We start from the raw sequence: 15,092 nt of genomic DNA, 5'->3' as shown, positions 1-15,092 counted from the left end.
GGGTAGTGATTTCTGACAGTCTCAAAATGGGTGAACAGTGCAGTCAGGCGGTAGGGAAAGCAAGTAGGATGCTTGGCTGCATAGCTAGAGGTATAACAAGCAGGAAGAGGGAGATTATGATCCCACTATATAGAATGCTGGTGAGACCACATTTGGAATACTGTGTTTAGTTCTGGAGACCTCACCTACAAAAAGATATTGACAAAATTGAACGGGTCCAAAGACGGGCTACAAGAATGGTGGAAGGTCTTAAGCATAAAACATATCAGGAAAGACTTCATGAACTCAATCTGTATAGTCTGGAGGACAGAAGGAAAAGGGGGGACATGATCGAAACATTTAAATATATTAAAGCGTTAAATAAGGTCCAGGAGGGAAGTGTTTTTAATAGGAAAGTGAACACAAGAACAAGGGGACACAATCTGAAGTTAGTTGGGGGAAAGATCAAAAGCAACATGAGAAAATATTATTTTACTGAAAGAGTAGTAGATCCTTGGAACAAACTTCCAGCAGACATGGTTGGTAAATCCATAGTAACTGAATTTAAACATGCCTGGGATAAACATATATCCATCCTAAGATAAAATACAGAAAATAGTATAAGGGCAGACTAGATGGACCATGAGGTATTTTTCTGCCGTCAGACTTCTATGTTTCTATGTTTCTATGTTTCTATTATTTTAAGGCCCTTCTGTGGAATTGAGGCCAGTTGATTCCCTGGTGACCATTAATAAAATCTTAAATGAGATATGGGCCAGCAAAGTTGTGGCACAAGCTGTTGAGTTTCCAATTTGTTTCTGGGAGGAATAAAAAATGTCAGATGTCAGAAAGATTTTTAAGAGATCTATTTTAGCACATGTAGCAATTCTACAAATAGCATATTTTAATTAAGTTTTTGAAATTCGTATTTTTAATGAAGGACTGTTGCTAAGGTTACCTTTGTTACCTGCCAATTTAATTTCCTATTAGAATTCCCAAGTTTAATGCTGAATTTTATTATTTTTGGCACAGGTCTCACTGAAGCCTGGAATGTGAAAAAATGGGTAAACTGAAAGTTTGAAAAATGGACTTCCGGTTTGCCTGTTGTGCTCTTTTTTGCACTGCGGAGGGTTCAAGGAAGCTTCCTGAAGCCTCTGGGGTGCAAAAAACAGCCCAGTGGGCAAACTGGAAGTTCGGAAAACACACTTACGGTTTTTCTGTTGTGTGCTGTTTTTTTGTACTCTGGAAGGTTCAGGAAAGCTCTAGAGCAATGTTTCCCAACCTTGGCAACTTGGATATATCTGGACTTCAACTCCCAGAATTCCCCAGCCAGCATTTGCTGGCTGGGGAATTCTGGGAGTTGAAATCCAAATATCTTCAAGTTGCCAAGGTTGGGAAACACTGCTCTGGAAGTGTGTTCCCAAACTTCCAGTTTGCCCATTGGGCGGTTTTTTTGCCCTCCAGGGCTTCAGGGAAACTTCCCCAAGTTTCCAGAGGGCCAGTGCTTGTATGCGTGCTGGAACTGACATATATGGCATATCATGCCTTCCGATAGGGCTCCGTGTGCCACCTGTGGCACACATGCCATAGGTTTGCCATCACGGAACTAGTGAGTGAATTAAGACCACAATAAATGCTTATTGCAAAAATAGATATGACTGCTAGCGGACAAAACATTTTCTGTATCACTTTCCTGCCACCGAGCAGTCATACATATGTATGTTTGGTTTTTATATTAATTGATTTTTAATCATCAATACCAAATTACTATTGTACACTGTTTTATTGTCGCTGTTAGCCGCCCCGAGTCTCTGGAGAGGGGCAGCATACAAATCCAATAAATAAATAAATAATAATAAATAAATACCGATTGTTGCAGACCTATTCAATTATTATTATTATTATTATTATTATTATTATTATTATTATTATTATTATTATTTACTATTACTGTTATTGTTATGACGACTACTACTACTACTACTATTATTATTATTATTATTATTATTATTATTATTATTATTATTTATTAGACTTGTATGCCGCTCCTCTCTGAGGACTCAGAGCGGCTCAATTATCTTTGGGGATAATGAGAATTATGTAGTAGATCTGTAAAGTCCAGTATAGAAGAGACAGCTTTAGTTACCTAAACTCCTGAAAGGCCCAAACTCCTGAAAGGCCTAAACTTTTGGGATAGGTCTGCCAATGCATAGAATTCCCATTGAAGTTTCTAAAATTATGCCATTTTAGACCCTTCCTTTTCACATTCCATTTTTCTTAGGCAATCTACAAGATGGTTTCTTCAGTTATGAAGATGCCAGAAGATGAATCAACGCCAGAGAAAAGAACTGAGAAAATATTTCGCCAGATGGATACCAACAGAGACGGTAAATTATCTTTGGATTATCTTCCTTTTAACTCGCTTCTGTTGTTTCTGATCTTTTGAAGAGCAGACTTGAGTAAGTAGGAGGATGCCACTGATTCATAGATCCAGCAATAAACCTCTGTGAAAGAATGATGGCTAGTGTTATTGTGACAAAGTTTTGGCAAGCCAAATGCTTGTTAGGTTGTTGTCTTGCAATTCAACCCAGTAATTCAGATAAATATTAGGACTTAGATTTAAGCCAGGAAGAATACACACACACACACACACACTCACAGAGAGAGAGAGAGATCCCAATTATAATGGCATTCTCCATCTACTGGACATTGGGGCGATAGAGCCAGCCCCAACAAACCAGCAAGGCCTGGGATACTATTCCGTAATATTTGTGGTACCCAAGGCCTCGGGGGGTTGCAGGCTGATCTTAAACCTGAAGCAGCTCAATCTGTACGTCAAGTATGTCAGATTCAAGATGCACTCCCTCCGCACCATCCTTTCCTGTATAAGAAGAGGCGACTGGATGACCTCCATAGATTTAAAGGAGGCGTATTTGCACGTACCAGTGCATATAGATCACAGCAAATACCTCAGGTTCTGTGTCAACGACAATCATTATCATTACCGGGCAATGCCCTTCGGTTTGTCTTCCGCACCAAGGACTTTCACCAAACTCTTGGACATTTTGACAGCGTCCCTCAGATCCCATTCTGGACGATATTGTCATCTTATCAAGAGATCCAGGGAGGGCACGGACGGATCTACAATTAACCATTCAAACCTTGAGGGAGCATGGCTTCACTGTCAACCTCTCCAAGAGCCATCTGACTCCCACTACGTGTGTCCCTCATCTGGGTACAGTAATAGACTCTCAAATTGGCGAGGTATACCTATCAGACGAACGTCGACAGAAAATCCGAGACATGGTGGATCTTCTTTGTCATCAGAAACAAGGAAGAAAGAAATCAGATCTTTTTGTTGTATGAAAATACTGGTTGTATGGAAATACTTCGAAAATTGCTTTTTAACATTGATTACAATCCCATTAGAAAGATACTTATTTTATTAAGCTGTTATGAAAGCTATAGATATTTCTTCCAATTCTCTCTCTTAGCATCATTGTACTTGGTTAGCTCAGTGTCTTGATTGACTCAAAACTTTTTCTCCTGAACTGTAGGTGATTTTTCACTTCCAAAGTAACAGATCAATTTCGGAAAGGCTTTATTAATCACATGAACTATGGAGAGGTTTTGTTTACCTAAGCCATACCTGCACAATTCAGTTTTTGCAGAAGCCAAATGCCCCATAAGTAATCTCTGCCATCAGCATGGACATTTCTCAGTTCTTGAGTAATGGAGATGGTTTTACAATCATGTAGACTAGGACACATTTGAAGCAAGAACCATTGTAAAAATCATCTTCCACAAAGAAGGAATCTCAGATTTAATTTTCGGCATCGGTAATTTGAAAGCAAATGGATAAAATTCAGGAGAAAGAGTGCCAAACTAAACAGAACAAGCTTTCCCAATATGACCACCTGGATAGTCCAGAGATTGTAGTTTCAGCTCTTTCAGAAGTCTGTAGCTCAGAGAAGCTTTCAGTACACAATAATAAGCTGTGTCAATAATATCTGAGCTGGTGTAAGGTAGAATTTCATATTTAAATTTGCTATTGAATATTACCTTCTCTTGGCCATTTATACCAAAAGGTTCCCTTGCCCTTGTCCTCACCTGGAATAGAATTCTTATTAGCCAAATGTGATTGGACACACAAGGAATTTGTCTTTGGTGCATATGCTCTCAGTGTACATAAAAGAAAAAAATACATTTGTCAAGAATCATAAGGTACAACACTTAATGATTGTCATAGGGGGCAAATAAGCAATCAAGAAACAATCAATATTAATAGAAATCTTAAGGATACAAGCAACAAATTATAGTCATACAGTCATAAGTGGGAGGAGATGGGTGATAGGAATGATGAAAAAAAACTAGTACCGTAGTAATAGTAGTGCATACTTAGTAAATAGTTTGACAGTGTTGAGGGGATTATTCGTTTAGCAGGGTGATGGTGTTTGGGAACAAACTGTTCTTGTGTCTAGTTGTCTTGGTGTGTGATGCTCTATAGTGATGTTTTAAGGGTAGGAGTTGAAACAGTTTAAGTCCAGGATGCGAGAGGTCAGTAAATATTTTCACAGCGTTCTTTCTGATTCGTGCAGTATACAGGTCCTCAATGGAAGGCAGGTTGGGAGTATAATACAGTGGTACTGCTACTTACAAATTTGTTTCGTGTCTTGTATGTCTATATTATCTTTTAAATTTTAAAAATTATTTTAAAAAGACAAAACACAAAAGAGAAAGCATAAAAAAGCAAACAGATACATAAACATAACAATAAATACATTTACAAAAACAATATTATATCAAACACCTTCTTTATATTGTTTTGTTTTCTTGTTTTGGCAAATACAAGAAAAGAAAAGGTTGTGGTTATTAATTTCTCTGAATATATACATCTGTTATCATTCCTACCGCCTTATTCTCATTGAATACTTTTTAAGGTTGGTTGTTTTCTTGCAGATGTTTTATTATCCAAAGAGAGCTACAACTGTTCTCTAAATGGAACATTAATATTCTAAAAATGCAGGTAGCATTATATTCATACATGTAGGATCCAAAATCAAGAAATGGACATACATACCAGAGCCTGACTTGGTTATACTGTAGTATTGAATGTGTAATTCTAAATATACTGCTCAAAAAAATAAAGGAAACACTCAAAGAACACATCCTAGATCTGAATGAATGAAATATTCTCATTGAATACTTTGTTCTGTACAAAGTTGAATGTGCACAACAGCATGTGAAATTGATTGTCAATCAGTGTTGCTTCCTAAGTGGACAGTTTGATTTCATAGAAGTTTGATTTACTTGGAATTATAGCGTGTTGTGTTCCCTTTATTTTTTTGAGCAGTGTATTAGTTAAATTTGCATAGCATATTAAACCATAAAATGTAGTTTACAAATCACAGGGATTAAACCAAATGTCAAAAAAAATGTGACTCAATATGTTGTAAGACTTGGACTACCATGTTAAATTGTAATAAGTTTTGTTTTGAATTAGCATTTTGGGAAAACAAAGTACTGTATAGTGGTACCACTCTATTCATTGTTAATTGGTTCTGAGAGCACGCTGCGTATTAAATTTTTCCATAAGGAATAATTGTGAGTCACAACACAGCCGATACTGACAAATTCTAACTTTTGCATTAAGTACCAAAACTAACGATGAGTACTGGGATAAAATTTTTGCATCAAAATGTGTTGAGTACCAAATTTGATGAGTTGAATGCCAAAGGTACTACTGTATTTTTTTAACCGTAACTTAACATACTAACTGAACCTAATAATAAGTAGTGATGATTTGTATTTATTTTGAAAACCCAAACCAGCATCTCTGTTTATTTTCTAGGAAAACTTTCTCTGGAAGAGTTCATTCGAGGAGCCAAAAGCGACCCATCTATTGTCCGTCTCCTTCAATGTGATCCCAGCAGTGCTGGACAATTTTAAAACTGATGTTTGTATTCCTTTGTGTCTTTCTGGTTTGTTTCTTTTGTCTCATATATCTCTTCGCCAGAACAACATTCATTGGTGATGTTGCCTTTTTTAAGGCTACCTTTGCCTTCTTTTGTGGCATTATATGCTTTCCTCGTGGCCAGCCGTGGAGGCGTTGTGCTTACACTCTCTCTAAAATGCATTCTGGGTTACAGAGAGTGCAACTGTCACAACAACAGTGTCCTTTTTCAAATTGTAATTATTTGGGGCCTGTGTGCCACTGAGTATGAATAGGACTTACTTCCTAATTGGGTTAATGCCTTAAGTCATGTCTAGTTTGCCAATTCCAGGCTGGTTCCAAAACTCTGCAAGATCTGAGGCACATGCGGAGAAGACTGAAGTCAGCCAATAACTGCCGTCAATCAATCAAATCTTTATGACAGTCAAAGACCAGCATAAAGAGGATGGGATACAGTCAATTAAAAAGCGTAGAACATACATCACGTAATTATTTAAAAAAACCCAAAAGCTGTAAAACAAAGTACGTATACAGTGTTCCCTCGATTTTCGCGGGGGATGCGTTCCAAGACCGCCCGCGAAAGTTGAATTTCCGCGAAGTAGAGATGCGGAAGTAAATACACTATTTTTGGCTATGAACAGTATCACAAGCCATCCCTTAACACTTTAACCTCCTAAATTGCAATTTCCCATTCCCTTAGCAACCATTTATATTATTACTCACCATGTTTCTTTATTAAAGTTTATTAAAAAAAATATTTATTAAAGGTGGATGAAAGTTTGATGATGACATATGACGTCATCGGGTAGGGGAAACCATGGTATAGGGGGGGAAACCGCAAAGTATTTTTTAATTAATATTTTTGAAAAACAGTGGTATAGACTTTTCTCAAAGTTCGAACCCGCGAAAATCGAGGAAACACTGTATACAAAAGTCTAAAAGAAATCTTAACAGGAAGGGTAGAAGCATGATAGATACAATATACACCTCCCAATCTGCCAATGTGACAGTAAATGGCAATATAACCAAAACATTCCAGATACAGAAGGGAGTTAGATAAGTCTGTCCATTGTCACCTCCAATTTTGACCATTGAAATACTATTAAATAGAATTAGGGAAAAATTGGATATTAAAGGAACTACTCTTAAAAAATAAAGTTATAAATTACAGGCATTTGCAGACAACCTAGTCTTTTTTTTTAGAGGATCCTCAGGAATCAGGGACAGTTTTTGATAAAAGAATTAGAAAAATTTGGCTCAGTGGCTGGTTGAAAAATAAAGAAACAGAAGAGTTTATGGAATTTCTGATGGATGTTCAGTACTGCTGCAGAGAACCTGGCAATATATGCTATAGCAAGGTTAGTATCTGAAAACAGCAGGAAGGGAAAGAATTGTCCTGTGGATTCTGGGCATGTAAGCAATAGTGGAGAAATAAGGCTAAAATGGATGTCTTTGCAAAAGAGGCAGAGGAGAAATACATGCACTGTTGTTTTTGTGTGTCCAGTAGCACAGGGACATCACATCTCTGGATAGGAAATCTTACTGTATTGGCTTTGGGGCATATGGACATCAGGCTTAGGGCCTGTCTATTTACGGGCCTGTCTCCTGCCACATACCTCCCAAAGGCCTGTTTGATCACACAAACTAGGCCTCTTCAAGGTCCCATTGACTAAACAATGTAGGTTGGCGGGACCGCAGGGGAAGGCCTTTTCTGTTGCCGCCCCGGCTCTGTGGCGCTAACATCCCCCCCCCGATGTTCACACTGCTCCCACTCTACTGGTTTTTCAAAAAGCTGTTAAAACCTGGCTTTGCCGACAGGTCTTGGGGGCTGTGAAGTTAACATTAGACGTGCCCAAATTATGTTTGTTTGCTATGTATGTTGTTGGTTTGATTTGGGGTCTATAATGGGTTGTTAGAATCATGCAGTTTTATTTACTATTCTTTTTATTATTGTACTATTGTACTGTTTTTTATTGTTGTAAACTGCCCCAAGTTCTACAGGATTGGGCGGCATAGAAATCGAAGAAATTAAATTAAAATTCTAGAGTGAAAACTCTCTGTTGGTTAGGTCAGTGTTTCCCAACCTTGGTCACTTGAAGGTATTTGGACTTCAACTCCCAGAATTCCCCAGCCAGCATTTGCTGGCTGGGGAATTCTGGGAGTTGAAGTCCAGATATCTTCAAGTGGCCAAGGTTGGGAAACACTGGGTTAGGTAATGCCATTAGGGAGTGACAGTAAAGATTGGGGACTTGGCTGGATCCAGATGGTGCTACATTCCATGTAATGATTGCCTTGTCCCCCAATAGCTATCCATATACCTTCCAATATTGGGGAATGCCAAACAAGTTTATTTTTGATGTCCTACTAGTGAATAAAGAGGACAGTGATATTGAGGGGTTTAATATATTTGCCAGGGAGAGAGTGCTAATTGTTATATGAGGTCCAGGGTTAAGACACTTCATATACAAATTTCTGTTGTTATATGAAGTTAGGCATGGGCTGTATTGTTCACTACAATACAGTTCCTTAAAGTACAGTGGTACCTCTACCTAAGAACGCTTCTACTTAAGAACCCGAGCCCGGAAAACTTCCCAGGAAATTTGAGAGCGGCACAAAGGCCCGGCCAGTTTCCTGCCATTCTCCCTTTAATCCCGGCCATCTTGGGCTTTTCTGGGCTGCCAGAGGAGCCTTTCGGTGGTGTTTAAAGAGGCTTTGGCAGTCCAGAGCGAACGGAGCATTTTCCTTTCTCTGAGCACATGGAGAGGGAAGAAACCTCTGGGAGTGATTGTCTTCCTCCTCTTCTTCCTCTTCCTCCTCCCACCCAAATTCTGAGCTTTTATTTCTTTCCTAATGGGTTTGCACACATTATTTGCTTTTACATTGATTTCTATGGGAAAAATTGCTTCTACTTACAAACTTTTCTACTTAAGAACCTGGTCACGGAACGAATTAAGTTCTTAAGTAGAGGTACCACTGTATTTGAAAACTAGCTTATACTAGGACCTAGGGCTAAATCCGTAGCTGTGAGAAGGACATGAAGAGCCAGTTCTGTCTAGTAGCTAAGGTGCTAGTTTAGAAGCTGAGATACTTTGAGTTCTAATTCTGCCTTACGCATAGAAACCAGTTAGCTGACTCTGGACCAATTTCTCTTACATCTAGAAAGAAAGCATTGGCAGGCTATTTCTGAAAATGCTGCCAAGACCTATCTCTGTAGTCATCAGGAATCAGAGTTATTTGAATGGACCATAACAGCAACAGAATACTACTAATGGTATTGAAGAAATCAATGCAAAACTTATTTTCCAGTACAGCAGCCAGGATGCTAAATTAAGTATATGCATTCATTCTAAGAAATCCTTAGTGATCAGTATATGTGGTATGAAATTCCTTTTCTAAATGATGGTGAATTCAATCCTGAACGTTGCAACCAAATGGCACTGTGGAGCTGAATTTAAGTAATGCACAATTAATGTTTTGTCTGCAAAGCTGTGAGCTATAATAGCATTAATGCTAAGGAATAATTAACACTAGCCTGTGCTGTATCCCTTCATACCATTTGTAAATTTATAGAAAATAATGGGTTTTACAGATTATATAAATATTTCCCCTATTTTTTTTTAAAGACCCAGATTCTACAAATGAAATTCCTTATATTTAAATAGAGATGTGTTTGGAGAAAGGGCAGAAGAGAATTATATTTTATCTATCGTTATCTTGATTATCACTCAGCATCTTGAGTAATTGTGCAAATTGAGAACAGAGGTGAAAAAAACTGGGCTAAATATTGGGAGCGATACATACTGTTCTGGTTTCAGGCTAATTCAGATAATAATTGGAATAAATGATTGTCAGATGCATTCTATTTGTAAAAACACAGCAGCTTCTTTATTTTTTCTTCATCTTCCATTAATACATCTGCTCTGATGCAGTGCTATTCCTCCTTGTCTCCCTTTTTAGCAGTTAAGCAGATTATCTCAGTAGTAACATCAATCCATTCCACAAGTCATTCTAAAATTTATGGGCTAATTAGCACTAGCAAGGAGCCATAAAAACAGGTTATAAATCACACGATTCTTTGCTTACTTGCCAGAGCATGGCTGGGATGCATCCATCTTGGTATGACAAGATTGAACGGAGTCGGAATTAATTAACTATTTCCTCACTCATGCTAAAATCTCCTCCCTGTAACTTGTTTTAATCATTTCTGAGTGCGTCTGAAGTAGGGGTTAGCCCATCTCCAATCATTCCCATTTAATTCATCTGAATCCATTTGTATGCCAGGATCATCCTCCTCTCCTTCACTGACATCCACTAACATACCATGGTAGAATGGAGACACTTTTTAAAAAAAAATCTGGAAAGCCTCTTGCTTTGAAGAACTTCAGAAAAATGGGAGGATTTGGTGATAAATGATAGAATATTGTACTTGCATGTTATGGAGCCTTATTTTGTTTGTACTTAGTTGAGGAGAATCAGTAGTTCCCATTTAACTGAAAACATATTTTCTAAGCATGTAACTTTACTAAGATAGATTTCTAGAGCAGAAATAAAGCAGGCAGGAAAGAGATGGTTATACAAGATCTTTTCCTCTCCCAGTGCCCCGCCAAAGCCATTTCCCTCTTTAGCTTCAGTCTTAAAGTTTGGCTTTTAGAAAAACAATAGAAATGGGAAACAGGGCATTGTTCCAGGGAAGAATTAGAGATCTGGAAGTACATGCAGAAAGGAGAATCAGCTGGCAGGGAGGACATCTATATGTTTAACCATTTAGGCACCAGACAGGTTTTCTCTTCAAATACCTTGCCAATTTCCTGCATGCTTTTTGAGTACCACTGGCACGAAAAGAACAGAAAGGGAATATTGTAAAGGAGAATTGGAAAGGGTTAACATTGTAGTGGTGCTGCAATTCCCCTTTTTACACAATAGTAGCATTTGCTTTGTGACATGTAGTTTTGCCCCAGTTCGAATGGAAAGAGGTCCCAAAAAAAATTACAGTGATACCTTGTCTTACAAACTTAATTGGTTCCGGGATGAGGTTCTTAAGGTGAAAAGTTTGTAAGACGAAACAATGTTTTCCATAGGAATCAATGGAAAAGCGATTAATGCATGCAAGCCCAAAATTCACCCCTTTTGCCAGCCGAAGCGCCCGTTTTTGCACTGCTGGAATTCCCCTGAGGCTCCCCTCCATGGGAAACCCCACCTCCAGACTTCCGTTGCCAGCGAAGCGCCTGTTTTTGTGCTGCTGGGATTCCCCTGCTGGGATTCCCCTCCAGCATCACAAAAACACGGAAGTCTGGAGATGGGGTTTCCCATGGAGGGGAGTCTCAGGGGAATCCCAGCAGCACAAAAACGGGCGCTGAGCTGGCAACGGAAGTCCGGAGGCAGGGCATCCCAGCAGCGGCAGTGGGTTTGTAAGGTGAAAATAGTTTGCAAGAAGAGGCAAAAAAAATCTTAAACCCCGGGTTTGTATCTCGAAAAGTTTGTATGACAAGGCGTTTGTAAGATGAGGCATCACTGTACATGTTTTAAGTGCTTGGCACCAGAGGAGGAGATTGAACATAGAAACATAGAAGACTGACGGCAGAAAAAGACCTCATGATCCATCTAGTCTGCCCTTATACTATTTTTTGTATTTTATCTTAGGATGGATCTATGTTTATCCCAGGCTTGTTTAAATTCAGTTACTGTAGATTTACCAACCACGTCTGCTGGACGTTTGTTCCAAGGATCTACTACTCTTTCAGTAAAATAATATTTTTTCATGTTGCTTTTGATCTTTCCCCCAACTAACTTCAGATTGTGTCCCCCTGTTCTTGGGTTCACTTTCCTATTAAAAACACTTCCCTCCTGAACCTTATTTAACCCTTTGATATATTTAAACGTTTCGATCGTGTCCCCCTTTTTCCTTCTGTCCTCCAGACTATACAGATTGAGTTCATGAAGTCTTTCCTGATACGTTTTACGCTTAAGACTTTCTACCATTCTTGTAGCCCGTCTTTGGACCCGTTCAATTTTGTCAATATCTTTTTGTAGGTGATATTGACAAAATTGAACGGGTCCAAAGAATTGTGGAAGGTCTTAAGCATAAAATGTATCAGGAAAGACTTAATGAACTCAATCTGTATAGTCTGGAGGACAGAAGGGAAAGGGGGGATATGATTGAAACATTAAATTGATATGACTGCATTTCAAGTTCTCCCAAGGTAGATTCCCCACCTGTATAATTTTCATGCCCTAGAAGTAATGTAACTTGTAAAACAGCCTGTGTTTCTTCCATACTCACCATGTGACGGCATATTCACAAATGTGCATAACTGACCTACACCTCAAAAGACATAAAATACAGGACGTATGTAGATCTTAATTAAAATACTGGATACCATTTGTAATGTATTTATAAATATATCCATATGAGCGCGTGAGCAAAACACAAGTGGTATTCAGCACGTTCTGACCAGTCCTGAAGAACCAGTAGCGGATATTTTGAATAGTTCGGAGAAGCAGTAAATATCACCTCCGACTGGCCTGCCCCCATCTATTCTCTGCCTCCCGAGTCCCAGCTGAGCAGGAGGAAATGGGGATTTTGCACTAACTTTCCCCTAGAATGGGGGAGAATGGAGATTTTACAGTATCCTTTCCCGGTTACGCCATCGAGACACGGCCACCAAGGCACGTCCACAGAACCGGAGATAAAAATAATTGAATCTCACCACTGACATACACACACACATAATGGAATATTTTTTAAATATTTTGTGCTTTTTTGTCCAAAGATTACTGTTTTATTATACAGTTATCTTTTTTTCAATCTCCTTGAAATCCCTTGCATAAAACTTTAGCTACGTTGAAGACAAATGGATGGACACAATGGAGTTTATAGACATTTTGGAGCCTTTCCCAAAGCAACTGTTTGGTTTCATGATTTGTCAGGCAGCGGCTTCAGTTCAGAACTTGAGAATGAGCTGGTTAAGGGGGCTGTTTTATGCCTTGAAATGCACCAGGGTCACTTGACATGTAAGAGAAGAACTGCAAACGAAAGGGAAGACCTTATTGGCATAGTTAAGTGGGAACAGAGGCAGTGTTTAGAAATAACAATAGTCCCGTTCAGCCTAAATTGTTAAATTTGTTTCAGCAAGAAAACTGCTTGTGGAAAAGATTTCAACCAAGAGGTTGGTTGTGAGATGATTAGTACTATTTATGGTCTGAAGGATTATTTTTTAAATATTTATTTGGGTTTTGCTACATATTTTTTTGAATTCCACCCAAAAAGGAAATTGGACAAATCCTCTAATGAGCATTTAACTCAGGGTTGGCTGAACTTTTAGATTTGTGGCCTTGTTGTTTTTTTTAATTGCTTTTTTGGCCTCTGTAATGTAGCAATCTTGGCCTGGAAATGTCAGAGCATCAACATTTTAGAGGTTTCTGCTTTTAGGTGGTTTTTGAAAGTTGCATAAAGAGATATGCATGCTCTCTACATGGGGCTACCTTCGAAGAGCGTTCGGAAACTGCAAATTGTGCAAAACGCAACCGCACAAGCAGTCATGAGCTTGCCCAGACATGCATATATCTCTCCATCACTCCGCGGTCTGCATTGGCTGCCAATTGGTTTCCGGACGCAATTCAAAGTGTTGGTTATGGTCTATAAAGCCCTACATGGCACCAGGCCAGAATTCCTACAGGACCGCCTTCTGTCACATGAATCCCAGCAACCGGTCAGGTCCCACAGAGTTGGCCTTCTCCAGGTCCCATCAAGTAGACAATGTCATTTGGCAGGGCCCAGGGAAAGAGCCTTCTCTGTGGTGGCCCCAGCCCTCTGGAATCAGCTCCCCCCAGAGATTCGTACTGCCCCCACCCTCTTCGCCTACCGCAAGAGTCTTAAGACTCATTTATGCCGCCAGGCTTGGGGCCACTAGACTCTAGCCCCTTGGCCAATGAATGTGTTGAGAGTAAGGTGACCGAATACGAATGACAGTCTTTTTATGGTTTTTTAGTTGTTGTTTTTTTACATTATTAATTTAATTAATTGGATTTAGAGACGCTATATATTGTTCCGTTACATGTTGTAAGCCGCCCCGAGTCCTAAGGGAGGGGCAGCATAAAAGTCCAATAAATAAATAAATAAAATAAAATAAAATAAATAAATAAATAAATATATATATAAAGTTATTCCCAAATAATTGAAGAATCATGCTTCTGAATTTTATTTTTTTGGCTACTAAAATTGGATTTATGGTAAAAAAAAAACCAGGGGCAGGGACAGGGAAATTATGTACAATTTCTCAATTGTGAATTTACAGAGCTGAGGATCAATTTGTTCCACGTCCAGGTGTTGCAATCAAGAATAACACTTTGCAAAATGCTTTGTGCTGTTAGGAGGCAGTGTGTTATTTTTCTTCTAAAAATAAAAAGCCCACTACATCTTTGATTTTTTTTTCAGAGCACTGGGCACCTAACACATTTATGCCTGGCTATTTTTATTGAAATAATGGACATAATGTTGGCAACATAAAACGGTGAATAAAACAGGCCGTAAATGGTTTATATTTTTACCAATGCACCTGACTATGGGTATTTGATATAGTAGCTCCACTATATTAAAAGTTAGGCTGTAACTTAGCCATTCTTTAATGGTGAGTTTCACAAGCCCATCATTGTAAATTTAAAACATTTCTGATAATACTTCTAAAGTATTTTGTTTTATGAAGAAATGGGTATTCATAAGATTGCTTAAGAGTACTGTATCTTCAATAATTTGCCTCAATAGCTGATTTCAAAATAAAAAGCAGCAAATTTACCAAAAGTCTAATTGAGGTCATGCAAGAGTATGGCCACAATTCATTCTTTCAAAAAAGCAGCCAGATGTGTCTTTGGGTTTCTCCTACCCCCACTTTTTTTAAAAAAATGCCTTTTGTTTAAGCAGCTGTGTTCATCCATTTGCTTGGATGCTTGGCAAATCTTTTGGCCCACAGCCTTGTGATTTTGGGACTCAGTGTGTGGTATCCTTTCTGTTTACTTAAAATATGAAGAACAGAATTCATTTTTATATTAATGGTTGGAAGCAGAAACCATTTGGATGCTAAAGTCCTGAGAAGAACAGCTGCAAGGAAGACAAGTAAGACTAGATTTTAACTGGTATATTAACATTTCCTTGCTCCTCCCAAAT

At 38.6% G+C, this 15,092-nt stretch overlaps 1 protein-coding gene across 4 annotated transcripts in view; it reads left to right on the top strand.

Moving 5' to 3' along the window:
* The window catches only part of NCALD (neurocalcin delta), a 105,689-nt gene extending 94,625 nt beyond the window's left edge, over positions 1-11,064 (top strand). For 3 of the 4 annotated variants that reach the window (XM_070748152.1, XM_070748153.1, XM_070748150.1), the window contains exons 3-4: positions 2,261-2,366; positions 5,831-7,216. In XM_070748152.1, coding sequence (XP_070604253.1) covers positions 2,261-2,366; positions 5,831-5,928 — 204 coding nt within the window. In that variant the 3' untranslated portion in view covers positions 5,929-7,216. Of the gene's footprint in view, positions 1-2,260; positions 2,367-5,830; positions 7,217-9,091 lie in introns of those variants that run through there. The other variant, XM_070748151.1, reaches the window with a different exon arrangement.
* Positions 11,065-15,092: the final 4,028 nt, after the last annotated feature.

This window comes from Erythrolamprus reginae, chromosome 3 (assembly GCF_031021105.1).
Source record: "Erythrolamprus reginae isolate rEryReg1 chromosome 3, rEryReg1.hap1, whole genome shotgun sequence".
Taxonomy (NCBI): Eukaryota; Metazoa; Chordata; class Lepidosauria; order Squamata; family Dipsadidae; genus Erythrolamprus; species Erythrolamprus reginae.
This window is presented reverse-complemented; position numbering and strand designations above follow the sequence as displayed.